At 37.7% G+C, this 22,944-nt stretch overlaps 3 protein-coding genes across 3 annotated transcripts; 2 read left to right on the forward strand and 1 right to left on the reverse strand.

Annotated features, from left to right (window-relative positions):
- Positions 1–349: 349 nt before the first annotated feature.
- LOC139943742 (probable endonuclease 4) lies at positions 350–7,004 on the forward strand. Its single transcript, XM_071940516.1, has 8 exons — positions 350–450; positions 1,256–2,056; positions 2,455–2,751; positions 3,422–3,517; positions 4,194–4,325; positions 4,754–4,858; positions 5,462–5,591; positions 6,502–7,004. Exons 1-8 carry the CDS (start codon positions 423–425, stop codon positions 6,554–6,556), a joined length of 1,644 nt encoding a protein of 547 aa, XP_071796617.1. The 5' UTR covers positions 350–422; the 3' UTR covers positions 6,557–7,004.
- A 140-nt stretch (positions 7,005–7,144) lies between these two features.
- LOC139943743 (coiled-coil domain-containing protein 166-like) lies at positions 7,145–14,383 on the reverse strand. The gene is made up of 7 exons (XM_071940517.1): positions 14,217–14,383; positions 12,881–12,934; positions 12,120–12,174; positions 11,483–11,627; positions 10,733–10,812; positions 9,800–9,976; positions 7,145–9,156 (listed from the first exon to the last, which is right to left on the reverse strand). Exons 1-7 carry the CDS (start codon positions 14,333–14,335, stop codon positions 8,914–8,916), a joined length of 873 nt encoding a protein of 290 aa, XP_071796618.1. The 5' UTR covers positions 14,336–14,383; the 3' UTR covers positions 7,145–8,913.
- A 297-nt stretch (positions 14,384–14,680) lies between these two features.
- On the forward strand, positions 14,681–18,062 carry LOC139944049 (uncharacterized). Its single transcript, XM_071940998.1, has 5 exons — positions 14,681–15,019; positions 15,563–15,683; positions 15,919–16,058; positions 16,154–16,237; positions 16,511–18,062. The coding sequence occupies exons 1-5, from the start codon at positions 14,681–14,683 to the stop codon at positions 18,056–18,058; spliced, it is 2,232 nt and encodes a 743-aa protein (XP_071797099.1). The 3' UTR covers positions 18,059–18,062.
- Positions 18,063–22,944: the final 4,882 nt, after the last annotated feature.

The raw sequence follows: 22,944 nt of genomic DNA on the forward strand, positions 1-22,944 counted from the left end.
ACCACGCAATTTCGAGTGATACTGTGTGGATAACTATATTCTACTTTTAAAATATCTTTCTAATCATATGTATTTTATATTAACAAACGGTTGAAAACGCCTTTCAAAGACCAACTCGACCGATCCAAGGCAACGTGTTCCTTTTAACCGTTCTTTTTAAGTTAAAATAATTTGCATTTGATCATTTTGATCGTAATACGATGATGCGAACCCCAGTAAATGAGGTCCATAACTGATTGGAAAGAGACCACCCCCCCCCCCCTCACCGCCACACCCCCGCCAAACACAGGATAAGTGAGAATAATCGACACTAGAGGGCGCTATTGTGTATTTTCCTTTTGCACAAGGTGGTTGCGCTGCGAATGTAAACAGATTCAGTGATTGAGGATCCACCTGTTTCGTGGGACTATCTCCATGGTGGGATGGACAGCGACGAACTTGAACTTAGAAGTGGGTACCACTTTTTCTTTTACAAATAACCGAAAGGGGTTTATCTAGTAGGTTATACTCATGTAGGCCATAGCCCTAGGCCTAATTGTTTTTCACAGACTTCGCAAGACGGGGAGCATATGATTGAATCATAGTGTACCAAGTTCCTGTGTGATAAATTGTACCATGGTCCTTAGCCCCACTTGTGTGGCTAAGGATTCAGCTATCCTTGGCCACACAAGTGGGGCTACATGATCCTGGACTCGGGTCAGGAGGAAGTGGTACATAGCCCATGGTTAGCCCATGGTTAGCCCAAATGAAAAAGAGAAAAGTTTCAGTATAGCGCCACCACTTTTTCATTCGCTATGAAATAATATAGTATCTAATTTACCTCGATGAGATATCCCTTTTTATAAAAAATGAGTGAAAAGGTGGTGGCGCCATACGGAAAGTTATCCTGAAAAAGGAAGGGCTTGTACCCTTTCGCAATTATCCATAGCCGACCCTGGGTGAGGACAACTTTCCGAATCCTGCCACCAAACCAAACTTTTACTAAATTTTTCAAAAAGGAATTTCTCATTTAAAGGTCAATTTGTTAGTAGTTGCAGTAGTAGTAGTAGTAGTAGTAACTAATTAGTTAGACACTTTTTTGTCCCCATAACGAATGAAAAAGTGGTGGCAGGATACGGAAACTTTTCCAAAACTACCTTCATGCTATGAATAATGGAATGACATTTGATCCTTTACACAAATTATTATGACTTGTTTGTTTTTTTGTCAATAATGTCACAAAGTAATTTTAAGTGTGTTTCTTTGTAAATTTCAGTTTGTAGCAAAAAGAAAACTGGAATGAAGCCCAAAAATAACGCAATCAAATCACAAAGAAGCTCTATTCCCAATGGCAAAAAGAAGAAACAGCAAATATCTTGCCACGGGCTTGGGGAAGATGCTGAATCAAAGTGGATGATTACAGAAACAGTTAAACAGAAACTTTCCAAAGAAAAAAACAAGGAAACACCACCAGAAGTCATCGTTGGCAAGCTGAGAAAGAGCAAGTCTGAAATAAAAACTAGTAAAGAAACAAGAAGTAAGAAATCTTCTGAAGGAGCTGAGAAACCAAATGAGAAGGCACTCAAGAACAAAGTACAGAAGGAAAGTGCTGATGGGTTAGAACCATCGACAGAGAAAAAGGAAAAACTGGAAAAGGGTCAATTGGAAGTTGGAGTTGGAAGAAAGAGGAAGATTGTTAGAAAAGTGGAAGGAGTAACAGGTGCTGCAAAACAAAGTCAGGAAGACTCAAAAGATCGGCTTGGAGTTGGACAAACCAAGACGAGATCAAAGAGAATCCAGAGGAAAAAGGAATGGAAGGTGATTGAGAGTCAGCCAGACATCTCAGAAGAGAAACCCAAGCGAAAACGCTCAGCTCCTGAATGTACTGAGACAAACTGGAAACAAAAGAAGCAGAAACTGAACACTGGGAAGAAGACGCAAGGAGAGCTTATTAGTAAGAAGAGTGTGCGGAGTTCGGTTGATTCTCTAAAAGGCGTGGCTCTTGAGGTTAAAGCTGAGGTGAAGGGCGACATGGCAAAAGCAGCAAAGTTTGTTGGAGCCCACATGAGTGCTGCAGGTATACACTATTCGGATAAAAAAGGCATCCTCATACTCTATACCTATAATGCAAAGTGAATATTGACATAAAAAATGCAATGGATTGATGGGCAAACTATCCTGGAGCTAGGTTTTTTAAAGCCACAATTCTACAGCATTAGTTATTTTCTGGACATTTTCCTAGGGGTGAATGACTTTGCCTCTTCAACTTGTGGTTCAAATTCATCAACTCTGCGCACTTTCCCCAATGTATTCTGTTTTTGGTATCAAGTTTTGAGAGAAGATCTTATATTGTGGCACATCATCAATAGCAGTTTACAAAAAAAAACACCAATAACATTATGGCAAAATTGTGGAAGATGGCAGCATCAAAGAAAAATGTGGTTTACAAGTAATTTTGTTTTTCCCAACATTTAGGAGGTCTTGAAAATGCAGTTAAAGGGGCAGTAACTACAGGTGCCAAGGCCTTCGCTCTCTTTCTCCGTTCCCAGAGGCAGTGGGCAGCGAAGCCCTTGGAGGATAAAACGGCTGAGACATTTCGTCAGGCTTGTCAAGAGCACAAGTTCTCTCCAGATGTTATTCTTCCACATGGCTCATACTTACTGAACTGTGGGTCGCCGAATGCGGAGACACTGAGAAAGTCGAGAGAAGCCCTCGCGGATGAATTGAATCGGTGCGAGAAGCTGGGGTTGACACGTTATAACTTTCATCCTGGTAAGTGTGGAAGACCAGTATTCTCACCTGGTGTATCCCAACATGTATGCATAAAATAACAAACTAGTAAAAAATTGGGCTCAACTGGTCATCAAATTTTCAAGAGACTATTTAAAGAAAAAACGCCCTTGTTGCATTACTTTGTGTGCTTTCAGAAGAATAACAAAAGGCTTCAACTGAAGTCTTTTATTATTTTGGTGATAAAAAACCTCTTTCTCAAAAACTACGTTTCTCACAGATTGTTATACTATCAACAGCTCTTCTCTGCTCGTTACCAAGTACATTTATAAGTTACGATTATTTTGAGTAATTACCAATAGTTTCAAGTGTCTTTAAGGAAGGTATACTTGTGGTAATCAATGGCAATATAGACTTTGATAGCGTGAAGCATTTTGAGAAACATTTCAAGTCAAAGTTATGTGGTTATGTAAAAATAAAAAATTATTTTTTATGCCCCAAAACTTGATTCTGATGTTCATTCCTATGAGGGATTATTGTTTCTGTGTGGACATAAAAATATTCGCTACGGATTCTTTGAAAAACACCATCTTCTGACATGAAATTTTCATACGTTACTTATATTTTGTACAAACATCATCAATGGCAACAGATTGATTTCAACTATTTAGAAAAGAAATACAAAATTTTATTTTATTTTTTGTGTGTGAAGGGTCAACATGCGGTGAGATTCCAGTGGAGGAATGCTTGGATAAGATAGGAGAGTCCATCAACATGGCGCACCAACAAACAAACAAGGTCATGACAGGTGAGTTGCTATAATCCTGGCCCTCGTAGTCTGGAGGGTCAAAAACTGTGCAAATTGTTTTGACACTTTTCCCTAATATTTTGTTGTACCCAACTGAGTACATGTAAAAATAATTGGGAAAAATGTATAACTTGCTGCATACTTCTCAGGGAGCTGAGATGGTTTAAAGAATTAAGTAAACTGGCCCATTGATAAGGGTAATAGTATTAAAGCACCGCGAGTGTCAACATTTTCGGATACTGTTACAGTGTTCTTATAAATGAGCTTTTGGATTGAAAATAATCAAGTTATCACTGGTGAAGACTCGCTCGAGACCACTGCTCTGACGCAAGGGTGGTGGCTTCTCAATTAACTGCTCCCCATGAAATGAGACCATAATTGTGAGAGCAGGGGCCGATTTCACAAAGATCTAAAATTTATCATAACTGCAAATCAATCCTAGTTGCTTAGTAAAGTGTGATGTCACAATCAAATCACTATGGTGATACTGAAAATTTGTGTTGCGATGAATTTGATTGCTTTGTGAAATCGGCCCCAGTAGTCTCTAGGGGACCAACAGTCTCGCAAGAACTTCGCCAGTGTTATGAGAATTGCTGAGAGAGTCACAACAAACATTTACTGACTTGTCCACAAGTCTAGGTAAACAGGTGATGAGTTGTTCTTGCTATGTTTACAGTGATTGAGAACATGAGCCGTCAGGGGAACACGGTTGGAGGGAAGTTTGAGGAGCTGCATGGAATTATTGAGAGAGTGAAGGACAAGGCTCGGATCGGAGTGTGTCTGGATACATGTCATGCATTTGCTGCAGGTAAGCTTCATTATGGATCCATTATCAATCAAAAGTATTTTGAGACCAACAATTTAGGATATAATCTTAGGACTTGGGATATAATCTGCTGAACAGAGTCTACTGATCAGAATCTGCTGACCAGAAACACCAGGGCCAAACTTCATAAAGTTATTAAGCAGAAAATACCGCTTGACAAATTTCTTTGCTAAGCACACATTGCGTGGGGCACCAGCCACAACAATCCAAAGTGTGTGTAATTTCGGCTGGTAATCTGTTACTACTAAGCAATACTACTCTGTGCTTAGCAGTTTTTTGTTTGTGTTTACAGGCTTTATGAACTTGGGCCAGTGCTCTAAACCACTCGGCCACGCCAAATCTGTTACCGACTTCTATTTGTGATTTTTTTGACTGGCTAATTTTTTTTCTTCTACCTTTTGTTTGATGAGGTTTTGATCTGTCGAGTGAATTAGGCTACCAGGACATGATGGAGGACTTTGAAAGGATTGTAGGTCTGAAATACCTGGTGGCTGTCCATCTAAATGATTCCAAAGGTAATACACGCTGTCATTAAAAGCTTCCAAGTAAAGTAAACAAACTAGCAATATTTTCAACATTCAAGAAAGTAGTATGGAAGAAACCTTTAAGAAATGCAACTGATGAAATCTTCATTAGTAGGAATACTCATGTTAATTATTGACTCAGATAATAAACTATGAGAAATGAGAATAAGTTATTGCAAACTGCTTATCACCAAAAGGACCTACGGTATAAATGCAAATAAAAAGTTAAAGGCCTGATGTTTCGATCCTAGCAGAGTCTTTCTCAAAAGCTAAATGGTAAAGAGAAAAACTCTGCTAGAATCGAAAACTTCAGGCAATTAACTATTTTGTGCTTGTGTGGTAGCAATAAAGTAGTGGTAAATTCGTATACAATGTAGCTGCTGACATCTTGCAATCAGGAAAATATTGTACAGCAATCAGGGAGATATTAGAAATACATTCAACATTATAAGGAAAAAGTTTCAACAATTAGGGAGATCTCCAAATTTCTCTTTCAGAACATAAAAAAAAGATTGGTTAATTTTCAGGGAACTTTCTGCAGAATCAGGGAGAGTTGAATCAATTTCTGACCAGACTCTTTGGTTTGATTGACAGGTAGTGTTGGTAGCCACCTTGATAGACATGAGAAGATCGGTCAGGGTCGTATCGGCATCCAGGCATTCCGACGTCTCATGAACGACCCTCGCTTTGATAACATACCACTGATCCTTGAAACACCTGTTGAGTAAGTACTCATAGGACTTGTTGCAAGTCTATCATTACATTCTGGGCTCAATTTCTTAAAAACTGCTTAAAGGAACACGTTGCCTTGGATCGGACGAGTTTGTCTATTAAAAGCGTTTGAAACCGTTTGTTATGAAATGCATATGGTTAGAAAGATGTTTTAAAAGTAGAATATAATAATCCACACAAGTATCACTCGAAACTGCACGGTTTTCCTTTTACGTCGCGAACTATCACGGTCGGCCATTTATGGGAGTCAAAATTTTGACTCCCATAAATGGCCGACCGTGTTAGTCGACAGGGTAAAAAGAAAACCACACAATTTCGAGGCATATTTGTGTAGATCATTGTATTCTACTTTTACAATATCTTTCTAACCATATACATTTTACAACAAACGGTTACAGAACGATTTTCAATGACCAACTCGACCGATCCAAGGCAACGTGTTCCTTTAAGCTAACAAAGCTGCTAAGCATGCAATAAAATTATGCTTACCAGAAAAGGTTACCAGCTAAAATACCATTTTACATTCACAAAATGTAACTGGTATCCTGCTATGATTGTGCTTAGCAGAAAAATGTTAAGCAATATTTTCTATTAGGTTTCTATTTAGGATTAGGTTTTCAGCCCCTACATTGGTCAAATTTCATGGCTCTGCATATGGTTGAATTTTGCGCTTAACGCGCACGAGTAAATATTCTCTGCTTCTGTAAGCGCTGTTTCTTTGCTTACTGTAATCAGAGCCATAAAAAAATTGCCCCTGGGTTTTTCCTTCCCATATAAAACCCTTTTCTTCTCATTTCCTATTCTGCCTGTAAATGGGGCTTAAATTGTGCTGTTAAACAAATTAACATTTATCTATCTACTCCATCTAAATCTGACATTAATTTTTGTTTTTTCTTAACCAGGAATGGCTCAGAGTATGCAGAGGAGATCGAGCTTCTCTACTCATTGGTCAACTAATCATAAGTATCGATGGTCGCCTTTCAAATAAAAAATCATATCAACTTCTTGTTATAAACTCCACCTCGTTTTACCATTTTCAAATCAATGTGATCAAAGTTCTTAAGTTAAAAAGGAAAATTAAGTGAGGAAGAAAATGAAAAAGAAAAAACCTTATTTATTTCACTGTTAAAATCAGTCTGCTGACATCTTTCAACAAGAAGTGTTTATTTTTTTACCGTGTCTTACGTATCTTACTGAACTGTTTACGGTTTGTTAATAATTGTATCAATTGGTTGAGCGGTAAAACTCTTTCATGCACTCGACCAATTTAAATCCCTTCAAAAAAAACCAAAACAAATTATGCGTCCATATGATCACTAAAATAAATGGTGCATGAGGGGGTTAAATCAATCAGCTGACATCCTTCAACAAATAATTTTTCCAGAAGTGGTTATTTTTGCTCCACATTGTAGCGTTTATGGTTTGAGAACAACCGTTAAAAAGTATAATTCATGATTCTTTAGGATGAAGATTATCTTAAAGTGTTATCTTATTCAAACAAAATGCTAGAAATAAATAAAAAATCTTTGTTTATAACAATTCCAGTTGGATCTGGCGTAAAAATGTTATGGTTTTAATATCACACTTTGGAATTACTTTACATCTTATTTACAGACAAACCAAATATATTACACAGTGGTGGGGTTGAGAATAATGTGTGTGAAAAAATAAGTCCAAGGTTCTTTAGATATTTTCTTCGCTAAATATTTGATAAAGTTTTTCCCTTATTACCTGTATTTTTTTCTCTTCTTAAAATTCGACCCTTTTTTTCTGAATGTGATAATTGATTGTACATACCGATACAAGAGAAAAGGGTAAATGATGTACTAGACCCCCCCCCCCCCTTGCTCAAGCGCCCTCACTGAGGTCAAAGGTTGTGAGTGCAGTGTGCAAATTTCCATTTGAAATCAGCATTGGTGGGCGATGCAAGAGGTATATTCTTGAACAACTGATGATTTGAAGCACTGTACTCTTTAATGTTATTGAGGTTCGGAGGAAATAACCACAGCCAGTTTACAATTGAACCCTTCTATATTCTAGAGCACGCCTTGGACATCAAATTTGACACTGGATTCTGGCCAGTAGCTTTAGTGTCGGGCCAGTAAATTAATGACTGGACATGCTCGGTGGGCTTGTGGGGTTACAGTTGAATAAGAAACTGTAATATTGTGTCCAATTGTTGACTTTGAGTCTGAAAGACTACATTTCATTTCTATTCAGTTATGAAGTATTAATACTCATAAAGACAGATGAGATAAATCAGCTCTTTACATTTCTTAATACTTGTTCAAATAAAAACCATTAAATGTATGTTAAGCTGTGTCATTTGTCATTTTGATTCTAGTCTAGTAAAACAATTCTGGTTCTGCAAGCAATTTGAGTAACAAGCCCTGGGTCAACTGAACATCTTAGACAGAAAAAAATCACCCAGAACCTCTGTTGCTATAAACAGCATAATCTATTTACACATAGTACTATAATTGGGTGGAGAAAATGAATAAAGTACCTCAGGTTGACTTTTAAAATTTAATTTATAAACATGAAAAACTAAACGCTGGACGGAATGTATTCATGTAATTAAAAAAAAAAGGGTCTGCCACAGTCACTGGGTACAAGAAAGCACCCATGGACCACCCACTGAATCCTGTTCTCCTGTTGATGCAACCCAACAAAGCTCCAAGGAAGTACTGTTCAACACATGGTGAAAAAAATTCTCAATATATGCTGTTGAAATCTCAAATTCTGTAGTAGAAATGTAAGTCAAGACTCACTGAAACAGTATATTGGCCCAACTCACCACAATACGCTTGGTTGTGCCATTTTGGGAGTCATCGTCCCTGTGTGTTACACAGATTGTGAGAGTCAGTGCTGACCAAAAAGTCTGAAACTGGGATCCAGATCTTCGGAGGTACATCAAAATGATGGAAATTCCACCTTTTGATCACCCCTGTAGTTAAAGATTCCAAAAGCTTCTTGGAACAGTGTCTTAAGTGCTAGAGAAGTAGATCCAAAAGCATGATTCATTTAATTTGGAGAAAAGTACCGCATCCTGATTACAAAGAAAGTGTGAATTCAGATACAAATTCTGAATTATCTCATCCCTGTGTAAGGGCAGTTTACTGCAGTGTTCATTTTTAGGCTAGACAGAATTTACTACACACCATCTTGTTTACAGCAAGTGCAAAATGACTCCCAAAATGGCGAGCGTGGCAGATGGTATCAGAGTGTGACGCTGGTGCAAGAGGGTCAACAGATAAAGCACAACTGTTGCCCTATCAACCAGACAAACCCTTCCTCCATATTTCCTCAATGACTCACTCTGCACTCTCCAACATCCCGAATGCTTTGAGGACCTTGTGTTGCCTGGTGCCGTGCAGTTTCTTCAGGTCGGCAGCATACTGTTGTTCCCTCAGGAGCTCTTTGCGTTGTCCAGACAGCTGCACCTTGTGCTCGTTCAGTGCTCGTGATTTCTGGATGAGTTTGAGTAGCTCTTGTCTGAGATCTCGGTTCTCGTCTTTGATACGAGTAGTGTGCTCTTGAAGACAGTGCATGGCCTCCTGTTTTAGTGAACGAAAAGAAGGCAAACTATAAGCAATAGTCACTCAAGAGAGGTCACCTAACATGACAAGGCCATGGACAGCCACATGAAGGGTGGTCAGGTTGGTGTAGTGGTGTCTTGCCTCGCCTTCCACCTTTTGGATCTTGGTTTGAATCCCATCAGGGGCACTATGTGGATGTTACTTTAAAGGCAGTGTACACTATTGGTAATTGACAAAGACCAGTCTTCTCACTTGGTGTATCTCATCATGTGCATAAACAAACAAACCTGTGAAAATTTGAACTCAATTGGTCGTTGAAGTTGCGAGATAATAATGAAAGAAAAAAACACCCTTGTCACACGAAGTCGTGTGCATTTAGATGGTTGATTTCGAGACATCAAATTCTAAACTTGAGGTCTCGAAATCAAATTTGGGGAAATTACTTCTTTCTCGAAAACTACGTCACTTCAGAGGGAGCCATTTCTCACAATGTTTTATACTATCAACCTCTCCCCATTACTGGTTAACAAGTGAAGCTTTATGCTAATAATTATTTTGAGTAACTACCAATAGTGTCCACTGCCTTTAACACTGACCTCTAGGCTTGAAACTGGGCCTAGTCCGAGATTGATGTAAGTCAACACCGAGACGGACAACTCACCTTATTTGCTTGCCTCCCAACCTCCTGAATCTTGGATTCAGATTCTCCCTGATACTCTCGCTTCTCCTTCAGGAATTGAGACTTGAGTTTCTGGATGGTCTCTGTATGTTTCCCTCGCATCCTAAGGACTTCCTTCTCCAGGTCTCGTATCCTCTTCACCTGACCTTCTTGAAGGCGCTGTCAAGTTCAAAATTTCAAACCATTTGATAAACAGGGTGATTTGGTCATTATAGAGGCTTCGTAAGGCTATTGATACATCAACACGGAGTGTGTTCATGTGAAGCATAATCGTGACTTCCTTGTTTTGCATCCAAGTTAACTATAGACACAGGAGCTCATACACGTTTGTTAAAAAACGGATACCGTTTTGCTGATTTCTGTGGGCAACAGATGTACACACAGTACAGGCAGCGTACGCGCAGGAATCCTGTTACTAGAATCGCTATAAGAATGGACTCTACTTTAAAATGCCAAAAGGTTGTTGATTCAAATTCTACCCGAGGCGCCTGTGAGCTTTTTTCGCAAACCTCGTGCACTGGAAATCTAAATCAAATTGCTCAAAAGATGGTCCTTAAAAATGTAATTTATTTGTCAACCAAAAGTCATGTGTAAATGCACATTTTGTTATAATGGCACAATATTTTAGAAAGACGTCTTCACCTGTATTAAACTCAGAGAGAAAACGGACAGAGCAAGAGTGTATCAATGAACTCACTTTATGTTCAGGAAGAAAATATAAACTTGTGAGTCCAACCAAATTTAAATCTCTTTTGTGGAATGGATGGCTCTGAAAAGAGCCTGTGTCACAGCCTTTTTCAGAGCCAACACTCCCACAAAAGGGATTTACACATGGTTGTACTCGCAAGTTTACTATAAAGTAATAGTTTCTTCCATGATTTATCCACATCATGCAAAGCGTCAAACAATACTCACTTTATATTCCTCTAGCTCGTCCAGCTCTTTCCTCGTCTTGGCTAACTCTGCTTCCTTCTCCATCAGAGTATCTCTGAGAACTGGAAACAAATATGTATATATAGAATGATATAGATTAAAGGCTGAGTGGTCAAGAGCAATGCACCCAAGTTCTGGACCCAATTTCATGGCTCTGTTTATCGCCAAATTCTGCACTTACAATCACCATTCTCTGCTTGCAGGGCAAGCGTAGAATTTCTGCACTAGCTGTGTAAGCGAAACATGGCTAGTAACGTAGAATACACATGCGCTTAAGCAAAAATTCCCTGCTAACCCTTTGAAATACACTTGATGTTAACGCTGAATTCCCTGCTTCCGCAAGTGCCGATTCTGCGCCTACGGCAAGCAGAGCCATTAAATTGGGTCATGATGGCCGAGTCATCAGGCCGGTGGGTTTGAATCCTGGTCATCACACCAAATATTTGTCCTGTTGTTATACAAATGCGGCACACAAAAATTAACTGTAGATGTTGATTTTTGCAAAGGGGATAGAGATTATAATTTGGTTTTTACCCTAACACGGATGTGCACTAAGCACTGCAATATACTGCCTCTAATCATTGGGCTAGCACAGTGGTCTTTTCAGAGTTCGGTGAAAGAATCCACAGGCAAATCACTCGGATGGGATTCGAACCCACAACCTTTGCATTGTTAGAGCAGATGTCGTACCACTAGACCACTGAACAAGCCACAAACTACATTCTGAATTACCTTTTTTCTTATCCTCGTACTCCTGCAGCATGTGTTCTTTTTGCTCATTGATCATACGAATCTCTTGCTGATTCTGATCGCTCAATGTGACGATGGTTGTCTGGCGCTTGTGTGCCTTCTTAGACATATAAGACATATATTCATGCTGGAAAAGATAACATCAAAAATCGAAATCAAATTCTAAACTTGAGGTCTCGAAATCAAATTCGTGGAAAAACACTTCTTTCTCAAAAACTATGTCACTTCAGAGGGAGCCGTTACTCACATGTTTTATACCATCAACCTCTCTCCATTACTCATTACCAAGTAAAGTTTTATGATAATAATTATTTTGAGTAATTACCAATAGTGTCCACTGCCTTTAAAATTAAAACACTTTTATCAGACACAAATGCAACTTTTGAACAATCTTTTTTGAATTAAAGATAATAATAATATTCAATTGAAAACAACAAGACCAATTATCTTGTCTTGACATAGTTTACTGGCCCGACAGTGTTATCACTGGCCTGGGGCCTGCTGTCTAGTGTAAATTAAAGGCCCTGCTTTAAACAACTTAAACATTAGTGGCTTCTTGTATGGTGTTTGACAAACATTACAAATATTATTTAATGCTACACCACTCAAAGAAACTTACACTTTCCACCCTAGTTTGATGAGCCTCTTGCTGTAACCATTCATTCTCCTTGCGACTAAGAGGAATAAGTTAAGAACAATTTCTCCCAAATGGCATTAAAAATTACAATTTACAATTCAAATGAGTACATTTTAGCAGTCTCCCTCATCTGTGGTCCGTTGACCAAATGCCAGTTAAAACACCCGAGGACCAGTCAGAAATCAGTACAAATTGTCTGGCTGGCTAGATAAGTTTTGAAAAGTATCCCTACTAGACATGAAATGCGGACTGGTGAAAAAACTGGCGGACTAGTAAAAAAACAAGATAACTGGTCCCACTGGCTAGTCTGTCACTGAACAAATTATGGGGCAAACACTGCTATCATGCATTCAGGCCCAAATTAACTTAAAATGGCGTGTAGCAAGCAGCGATGTCAAGATCACCATAGACCCGAGATCAGCCCTTTAAAATAGACTTAGACACTTTGTAATAGTTCAAAATCAAAGTTCTCTGTTTACATTCTGTCAACCCTTCTGGGGTGGATTTCACAAAGAGTTAGGACTAGTCTTATCTCGAGTTAGGACCAGTTACTCGTCCTAACTTAGGACTGTCCATGCAATGTGTATATCTCCTAGGACTAGTCCCAAGTTAGGACTAGTCCTAACTCTTTGTGAAATTGACCCCTGGACAGGTAAGGGTATAATTTGACCTAAATTAAGTGGTGGCCAGATTTGGCGTTTTAGCTCTAGAAAACAACCCAGGTTTAAGTTTTTTAAGGATACAGTTCCTCCACCTTCTTCTTGATGCTTGCAAGTTCCTCAGTGAGAGTATCCAACCTGATGAAAAAACAAACCAGCAAATAAATTTTACAACAAATGAATAAAAACAAAATTCATAAAAAACACAACACATCAAGATACATTTCCGCATGTCATATTCATGTAGAGTTAGTTGCAATTATAATCACTAATAATTGTGACCCTCCATCGCCTTGATGGTCGCAGACAGGAGGATGTAGGGTTATGATTATCACAACTTACTAGTAGAGTGTTATGCCTTCAAGACCAGACTGAACGGTGTCACCTTCAGCTGATTACCCATCCCCCCACACAAAATGCTTAAAATGCTTTTACTTGCACAGTATGCGTATCTTTTTATGCCTTGAGTTTATGTCTGCACCTGCTAGTTTGCACCTCAACCAATGTGCGAGTATACTCCAGAGGAGGTTGCTGCACAGTATAGGAAAATGATGAATTGCTGTTCTCAGCACTCCAACTTCACGCAGACAACAACAAGTATTCAAAATATATAATTTATTGCTTTAGTAGACGAAGTAACAGGGGTGGGGCGCTGTATTTCTTATTTCAAAATTTTGACATAATCGAGCTAGTAGGCCTACTATGACCAATATCGTCAAAATTTCGAAAAAAGGAATATAGTGCCAGTATGACCGTTAATGTCAAAATTGTGAAAAAAATTAATACAGCGCCCCAGTTACTGGGTCTAGCTAATAATAATATTTATTGACATATGGCAAGGAAAATGTTGCTATGAAAAAGTAACAATATCCGATTAGCCCTCAGGAGGAGGGTTACGTTATCGCAACTAGTCACAGTATTATGACGTCAGTGAATGTGCACCGTCACTTTGTATGCAACAGAGGAGTCAAACCTCTGGACAAGCAATATTTTTTTTGGAATTTGAAATTCTTGCTCTTTATTAAGTTTAATCTTAAAAGAACGTAAAACAAGAACTTCAAAATCAGTTCTTTTTTGGTGGATGGAAATAGAATGTTTATGACTATGACAATGACCAAGTCACAACCATGACAAAGGTCGAGAAAACGTTTAGGAAAAGTTTCCATATGGCGCCACCACTTTTTCATTGGATATGAAATAATATTGTATTTAATTAACCTCAATGAGATATCCCTTTTTGTAAAAATGAGTGAAAAAGTGGTGGCGCCATACGGAAAGTTACCCAACGTTAATATAAGAGGGAGCCTTCAGTTTCAAACCAAGTAAAGAAGATTAAAAAACTTGCATTGAAATGAAAGTTTGAGTTGACTTGGAAAACCGAAAAGTCATTAAATCATACAAATTTTCATAATTTACTCACTCTGCTTTCAACAAGTTCTCCTTCTCAGTCGGTTCTGGAGCTTCATAGTTTTCCTCCCCGTCATCCTTTTTCCCTTTTTTGCCCTTTTTACCCTTACCTTTACCTTTCTTTGGAGGCATTTCGAATGTTTGAACGACGAAATGAGAGATTAATTTTGCAGTTTGACAGCCAGTAGTACATGCAGTTTGATACCTGTTACGACAATACTATTACACACGTAAATTAAAAGCGCATAAACGGGTACCAGACTATAAAACTCGGTTGTCATGCAAATGATTCAGTTTATTTTAATTATAAAAAACATAAGTTGGCAACATTTAAACCAAATATAAAACTTGTTAAACTCCATAAATTAAAAGATAAACTTAATATATTTAAAATTTACAAATCTTAATTTTGTTTGCAATAAATATAAAAACTTTGTGTCAAAATTAAATAGCTTTGGTTTAGATTTAAGATTCAAAATGGCTGCGCCCATGAGCGAAGAAACGATGTCTGAACCAGAGGAAGAAGAACCGGGGGAAATCAACGAAATCAACCCATTATCTCCCTACTTCAATCCTTTAAAAGCTTTATACTCCTCGAATATTGCTCTGCCTTTCCCTGAGGCATCAGTGTTCGACAATTTGTACCAGTATGAAAGGGTTACAGGCAGCCGTGAACACGCACGACAAGGGGGAGTCCGAGACCGGGGAGAGGATGGTGGAGCCGCCGGGAGCAGGGCCGCTTCACACGGCGGGCAGCCCCATGGTCCGTCACGGTCGGTGCCGGTGGCACAACAGAACATTAAGAGCTCCCGACCGGTAAGATTAATTGGGAATTGAAAGCCCATCCCAACCAAAAAACAAACAAAGTAAAAAACAAAACAACAAAAACAAAAATTAAATTAAAAACAATATTGGCATCAACAAACCAAAATTGTATTAAAAAGGTCTCTCTAACTAATTAAGTAAAGTTTTAGGTGGTTAAAAACATGTTTGTTTGCATTTTAATGCAAATAAATTTTCCCCAAAGTTTTCATAAATTACAAATTCTAATTCAAAACTAAACAACAACAAAATTCATAAAATGTCACTAAATAAAATAAAATGATAGGCCTATTATTATACTATTATGCAAATACAATACATTTCAAAAGTGTAAACAAATAAAGGAAAGTTCATGTATCGCATTGTATAAATTTTATTGGAGAAAAGGAAAAATAACATAAGACTCTGAAAGTCAAACCTTAATCATTTATTAACAACTCCGGAACTTTATTTATCATCTGTACTCTGTAGCTCTGTCAAACTGAAATTAATTTGGTGATGATTGCTGGAATTTTTCTTGAACTTTTTCCCCATCAGATTCAGAGGCGAAATGAACCAGTACAGCTTGGGACTGGATTTAGAGCAACTAAGGACATGCTTATTGACACACAGAAGTACAAACCTGTAGTCTACAGAAATGCTCTTACAAGAATGTCAGGTTTGTAACAAGAAAAAATAAACAGAGTTGAACAAAGCAAAAAAAAAAAAAAAAGGAAACAAATTACAGGGATTTAAACCATCAACCTCCAGTTTAACCTGCCAGCGTGTTTACCAACTGAGCTATCTAGACACCTGTGTTAGCAGTTAGTATTTTTTTTTGCAGTATCTTTATTGGGTTTACCCAAAATATGAGCCCAATAAGTACCTATTTTCGTTTGTTTTCTTGTTGACAGAGTATGCCACTGGACCGTTATCAGTCCTGTTTCGCTGCATGAATGAACGCTGCAAGGTCAGGGTCTGTACAAGGTCTTTCAAGGGGTTACGGAGCATCTGCACCGGATATGTAGTCACATTCGACAAATTCTTCAATATGGTAAGTTGAGATCGCTGTTCATCTTAGGAATTTGTTTACAATTTAGAATTAAAATTTAAAGATAGTTCTTACCATTATTTCCTGTTTCCTCCTAGGCCCTCGTCGATGTGGATGAAACATGGCGAAGGCCCTCTACTGGTCAGCGATTTTACCATGAAGAGAAATTGACATTCTCAAAGGTATAATACACAAACATATTTACTACAGTGAGAAGTAGCAACAGTCACATCAGCTGGATCGATTCAAGAGCTACTGGTTCCAGAGTTATTTATCACTTTACATTGCAGTGTTTTCCCATTAAAATTGCAGGAACTCTGAATCCTGATGCTGTCTTTTGTTATATTTCATAAGGATTTGAAGAATGGCTCATTGAAGAGATGAGGTTAGTTTGTATCCCAATCAAAATTGTTTGGCTTGAAATATTTTGTAAATGGGCAACTTTTTTCTTTCAGATAATGGAGAGTGCAACATATAATCCAAAGGATTCCGTCAAGTTAACTGAGTTTGACAATTCAAAAGCACAGCGTTCAACAGAGACAAGACAGCTTCAGAGGGAGACTGCAGCTTCAACATCACACCCTAGAAGGAGTTCCAGTTTGCCAGATAGAGACAGACTCCGGACATTAGAAACATCTGGTTCAACAAAGGGAGGAGCAAAGCCATCTCCCTCACATTCCAGAGACGGAGGACAACTGGACCAAAACAAAAGCAAAGATTTGCATGAGAAGAGAAGCAAACATACAAAGGAACAAAGTCACAGACCTTCACAAGAATACAAAGAAAAGGACTTTAACAAAGACTCACGAAAGCACATTCCAAAAGGTTCACAGGAGTTCACTCACAAAGGTTCGCTTGAGAGCAGTCGCAAGGAATCAGAGAAGCACAGTCACAAAGCTATGCAGGAAAGAGGTCGACCAGAATCACGAGAGAGCAGTCGCAAAGGTTCACAGAGAAGTAGTAGTTGCAAAAGTTTGCAGGAGAGCAGTAGAAAAGATTCTGAAGAGCTCAGAGTGAAAGCCACCCAGAAGAAGACTCGCAAAGATTTGCAGGATCGAAGTTCAAAACATGGAGAAAGAAAAAAGGAAAAAACAAAAAAGGACAAGAGACATGAAAAGGTGAAGAGTGAAAAAGATTCGCAAGATTCTCTGTCAAGAACAGGTACTACAGATAAGGAAGCAGAAGGAGGTGGTTCAGCAGAAGATGAAGATGAAATTGAATTGCTGCAGAAGCGTTTTGCTGCTTTGCAGAAGGAATTAACAACGCTATCTGATGATGACACAGAGACACAGGAGGAAGAGGGAGAAGAGGCAACAGAAACTGACATTGAAACTCTCCAGAAGCGTTCCGCGGCTCTTCTGAAGGAATTAACAACTCTCTCTGATGATGTGACAGAGGAGGGACATGAAGCGGCAGAGGGAGCAACAGAAACTGACATCGAATTGCTGCAGAAGGGTTCGACTGCTCTACAGAATGAATTGACATTGCTCCCTGTTGATGTTACAGCGTCACAGGATGAGGATCCGGGAGGGGGAGCAACAGCAACTGTAATGGAATCTCTCCAGAAGCGTTTTGCTGCTTTGCAGAAAGAATTAACAACACTCTCTGACGATGAGGAGGAGGGGAAGGGTGAGAAAGGGACAACAGAAACTGAAATAAAGAAAGAAGACTTAGAATCGATCACAGATTCTCAAATCATAAATAGTGGCCAACCAACTACAACACAATTGGCTGAAGGGTCAAATGAGGTCATTGACATCAAATGTCAGGCAGAGCCTAGTTTAGTGGGGAAGTTTGAAATAACACAACATAGCAAGGCTGTGGTTCACAAGGAGACTGATGTTGAACATACTGAAAGTGAAGCTAGAACTAAAGAAAAGATGAGGGGTGGGAGATTGAAGATTAAACCTGAAGACTTTAAGAGGAGGCACGTGAACCAGTTGTTCATTCGAGGCGATAATGTGGTGCTTGTATCTGTGGACAGTAACTTACTACCGAGATAATACCTTCAAATCTATGCACTGCGCCCAATTTCATACAGCGGCTTCAAAGGCCATGTCACTCGGGGCAATTTTTTCAGGCATTTGGATGCAACAACTTGCACTACATGTTTATGCAAAAGGAACACTTCAACAGCAACTCACTGTCCCCAAGAAAATAATGGTGAAACTTAAATGTGAATCATTGAATGTTCTTATTTAAGATTGCCTGGAACTGTTTGGCTGTAAATTGCCTCGTGTGATGTGGCCTTTAGCAAAACCACTGTGTGGCACTTGGATAAAAGAAAAACAGTTGGATTTGAAAACAAAAGATTTTTTAATTTTATTGAAAACTCAACAGATCAAGATAATGTATGATTTCAGGTCAAGTACTTTAGTTTTGGAATATTCTCTTTCACTGTTACAAAATTACCATTGCCACAAAGATTTTCCATTTCTACATTATCTTGATTCTGGTGTTACAAAATGTTCATTGCCACAGTTTTTTATATATATTTCTACATCATACTGAAGTCTGCTTAGTATTTTACACAAGGTATAAATTATTTGACCATATTTTGGAACAATCCCAATTAATTATACAACTTTATATTATAAATGGGAAAACAGCCCAATTTGTTTTGATGTTTGGTAAAGTTTAAGTTAGCATCAATAAAATTTAAAAAGTAGCATACTTTTGAGAACATGATTTTATGAACAAATTCAACCGAAATAGTAATACTTAAAAGATTTGATTTCAACTACACCTTACAAGCAACATAAATACAAAATACTCCATTAAAAAGTATTCACAATTACTTTCCCAGAAAAAAAAGGAAAAATGCTTTGGTTCTTCTCTTTTTGCCCCGAGACAATTAATTGATCCCCCAAGAAGGGGATAAACCAACCAAATTGGAAGTATTCTTATAAGTGAGATGTTTACAGTGTTCTAGTACTTGTACTTAGTACTCAAACTGTTCTAGTACTTGTACTCCTGGACTATCGTTTTGATGGTACTAGTACTTGGATAGCAAAGCACTAGTACTTGAAGTCCATACTTGATACTCGACTAAAAAATAATTTTGTACATGTACTCAGAGATCCAAGTACTTAGTTCTTAGAACTTAGTACTTGGCTTTTGGACTTTGTACTTGGATATCAACATACCATAGTATTTTGATGGAAGTAGTCTTCTGGAGGACTGATGCTAGTCTACGCTTAATAAACAGCATGCTTCCAGATTGAAAGTACAAACTTGTAAAATTTGTTTCTTGGTGATCGTTCTTGTAATATTATTGGTTATGCTAATAGTTAATGATAAAAACCCCCATACAACATAACGTAAAAATACAAATTATAAGGTTATTCCTTCATGATCATAGTGCATATATAAAAGAAAGTAACATGGATATAGGCGAGTCTTATGAGCTTTACAAAACAGAGATACAAGGTAACAAGGATACAAGATTCCCTAATGACAGGAGGAAGATGGTTCCAAACCAATTGGACCAAAGACGACAGACTTCCTCATAGTCCCATACCTTCTAGGCTACAATCCCGGCCACCCATTCCTAATGTTACATAAAACCATTCCCTGTCCACTTTCCAATGATAATAACATTGTCTCCCCCGTCCCCACGCTCAATGTTGACTGGAACGCAGAAGACCGTGCAATTGAAACCAACATTGAAAAAGTGAAGGGGGGGGGGCCCCATAGAGATATCGCCGGGATTGTAGCTCAAGCTCTTGAACGAAGTAAGAAAACCGCAAAGGAAACTAGGTACGTTTAAAGCAATTGACTAAAGCGGGACTTGAGCTTTCAACTGCCTGACTAACGCAACTGGCGCTCTACCAACTGAGCTATCTAGCCCTGATGTTGGAGGTTTCCTTTTTGTCAATAGGGAGGTTTAGCTGCATGTTTCGCGTGAACGTGAATGTCAGAAAACTTTGTCATTAAAGTCACGTTTTTAGAATACGTGAAGCTACCATTTTTCACGTCAGTACGTTCGTGCATGCAGCGTCATACCTGAGCATGCAATAAGCCCAAAGTGGCGACGTCACCCAGAAACAACTAATTTTTTGACGTTCACGTTCACGTAATTGCTCGCATAAGGTGCAGCTAAACCACGCTGATATCTGTGTTTGGTGTTCCAGTCAAAAGCCATTGCTTTTGAATAAAGGCGTTAAATATGAAATGTTAGAACTCGCATAATTAATACTTTGTAATACTTTAGTAATGTCTGCAAAGTGCATCATAATATAAATTGGAATCCAAATCTACCAAACCATGTGAAAAAAAGAAACAACACTTTTAAATCAAAATATTTGTTGGTAAACTGAATGACAAGATGGCAATATGGTAAAAAGAAATCTACTAAAAAACCTTTAAAAAACTAACAAAAATTACAGAAATAGGCAAGCCTCTTTATTTTAACTTGATTTTTTATAGATTATTGAGGGAAAAAACAATTTAAAAGATTATGAATGCAAAATATATTTTCTAAATCACACAAGTTGCGATATGCGAATTAGAACTTTTTTCATTTGTACCAACATGACCATCGTGGCCACAAATGGGTGCAAGCTTTGACCTACTTCCTTTCACATAAAGAGGTCAAAGCTATTACTATTTCTGTTGACCTTTTTAATGAAAAAAGTTGATTATAAAAATGAATAATACTAGCAAGTAATCTTGGCGTTCTGTGATTATTATACAGAAATAAATGGCCTCTAAGACTAAAGGTTATCAAATCCATACTGTCAATTAGAAGAAGAAAAAAACATTTTAATAATTTAATAAATAATCTCATTTACAAAACAACTTTTTTTTATACTGAAGATTTCATTCCAGTGGATGGCAGCAGGTCAAACGAGTTGTTGACAATTTCATTTTAGGCAAGTGAATGGACTCAACTTCTTAAAGATGAGGCAAATAATTGGGTTAATAGAGAAATCTCATTTTATTAAGGGATTGTATATGTTTGACAATTGGAACTCACTATTTGTTTTAATCTTGTACAGTTACAGTTATAAACCATAAAACTAACCTGTGAGAATTTCATTCCAAAAGGTTGTAGTGTTTTTGAAAATATGGAGCGGGTATGTTCTGGCAGGAAAACAAATCATCAATTGGAATACACAATCTGAGAAATATTACTGTCAGTAACGCATCTCGGATTAACATTTTTGGGGATAAATAATTTTATCTTTTTCCATAACCGCAGTTATTTGAAGTTAAAAGTTTCTCAAACTGCATCAAACTATCCAGAGCTTCTGTACTTCTAACCAAGTAAGTTTGTATTGCTATTAGTTTTCAGAGTCATTACCAAACGTATACAGACCCTTTAAATGGTATTGTATGATCCTCAAACATATAAATAGAAGTTTGTGTCCAAATATTTCAGCATTCTTCTTCAAGTTTGCTATTAAAGTTTAATACACATTTTAAAATTCTAAAAGCAATATGATAATTTTGTTCACACTATAAATATTAATTAAATAATTTGGGGTTGGACATAGACAAATTTACTAGACCAGGATTTGAGACAACGACCTCCAGTTTTGATGTGCCAGCGCTCTACTAACTGAGCTATCTAGCCCTAAGTTGGCAGTCTCCCGTTTCTGTCAATATCTTTGTTCAGGGGTGCCAGTCCGAAGCTGTACACCCAAGTTTACGATACAACCTAGACAACTCCAGCCAGGGGATCACCTTTTTTATTTCAAATATCCAGTTTTAACCACAGGGGAAACTGACTGGGTAAATTTATAATTAAGACAGAAGAATTTTTTTCATTTTAATAATTGTTCACATCATCTCTTGTGAGTTGTAAGAATATTTTAATTGCACAAGGCGCAAATTTCTGGCGAATTATTCACAAGAAAAAATATGGAAATAGCTTTTAAAAAAATTAATTCCATAAAATCTTGCAAGCTTGAAAGATCAAGCCTGCTAATCCCAGACAGTCATAGGTTTAGATGATTTCAAATTTCAAGAAAACCCAATAATTCAATAATCTTGTAGTTGGTGCATCATGGAACATTAGGTGCCAAGTCTGGTTTTTAGGCCAATTTTACCCTAAAATGTGAATGTAAATTTATAGCTTTTTTCGAAATTCAATATATTGCACAGTCAAATCTGTCGATGATTAGTGGTAGTAAATTAAAAAATAAAAATAAACAATGGTCGGGATCCCGACATTTACTCACAGCCATCAGCCATGTACAAGATTATTTTGCATGTTACATGAATTTTGCGATTTGTAGTAACATACACAAAAATTGTGTACGTTTTTTGTATAGAAACATCATTTGTCAAAGTGAATTACGAGAAAAAAATACAAAAAACAATTTATTTCAGCAAAAATCAGGCCATGAAACTTTATCCAGTTGCAATATTCATACAACATGGTTGACCATCACTGAATGTTGAACGAAAGGTCAAAAAGCTTGGTATTTAGTTGGCTACAAAATTCTTGCAAACTTCATCGCAATATTTAACATGCAGCTGTTATCAATGAGTGTATAAATCCATAGAGCTTTCTCTATGATAAAACCATATGCTTATCACTGACAGCACATTTACCAATTAAACCAGTAAAAGGAGTTTGGCGTAGCTTTGTGGCATCATTGGGCTTAAAAAGCCAACAATATAATTCTGCAGGTTATCGGTTGCAGAGATAGGACCCTACTTCATGATTAAAGTCACTCATAGTGGTTGAATTCAATCAAACTATCTTGAAATCTGGCTTCCACCAGTTTGAAAAAAGTTACTGATCAGTAAGTTTTCCGTAGTTTGATTCTGGTATTGTAAAAAGAAATTCAGGTCCAGTAAACATTTCGAGCCACAAGCCCTTGTGGTCTTGTAGATTTTCCCTCTAAGTTCAAGCCCTGCATGGCATGGGCCATTGCTA

The sequence above is a fragment of the Asterias amurensis genome, chromosome 11 (genome assembly GCF_032118995.1).
Source record: "Asterias amurensis chromosome 11, ASM3211899v1".
Lineage (NCBI taxonomy): Eukaryota > Metazoa > Echinodermata > Asteroidea > Forcipulatida > Asteriidae > Asterias > Asterias amurensis.

Bases quoted from the DNA above. Each gene is read 5' to 3' on its own strand.
- LOC139943743 (XM_071940517.1), bottom strand. From the start codon at position 14,335: ATGCCTCCAAAGAAAGGTAAAGGTAAGGGTAAAAAGGGCAAAAAAGGG. The intron at 11,628-12,119 runs GTAAGTTTCTTT...TATCTTTTCCAG, and splicing joins ATCAAACTAGGGTGGAAAGT to CATGAATATATGTCTTATAT. The intron at 9,157-9,799 runs GTGAGTTGTCCG...TCACTAAAACAG, and splicing joins TTGGGAGGCAAGCAAATAAG to GAGGCCATGCACTGTCTTCA.
- LOC139944049 (XM_071940998.1), top strand. From the start codon at position 14,681: ATGGCTGCGCCCATGAGCGAAGAAACGATGTCTGAACCAGAGGAAGAA. The intron at 15,020-15,562 runs GTAAGATTAATT...TTTCCCCATCAG, and splicing joins ACATTAAGAGCTCCCGACCG to ATTCAGAGGCGAAATGAACC. The intron at 16,238-16,510 runs GTATAATACACA...TTTTTCTTTCAG, and splicing joins AGAAATTGACATTCTCAAAG to ATAATGGAGAGTGCAACATA.
- LOC139943742 (XM_071940516.1), top strand. From the start codon at position 423: ATGGACAGCGACGAACTTGAACTTAGAA. The intron at 2,057-2,454 runs GTATACACTATT...CCCAACATTTAG, and splicing joins AGCCCACATGAGTGCTGCAG to GAGGTCTTGAAAATGCAGTT. The intron at 4,859-5,461 runs GTAATACACGCT...TTTGATTGACAG, and splicing joins CCATCTAAATGATTCCAAAG to GTAGTGTTGGTAGCCACCTT.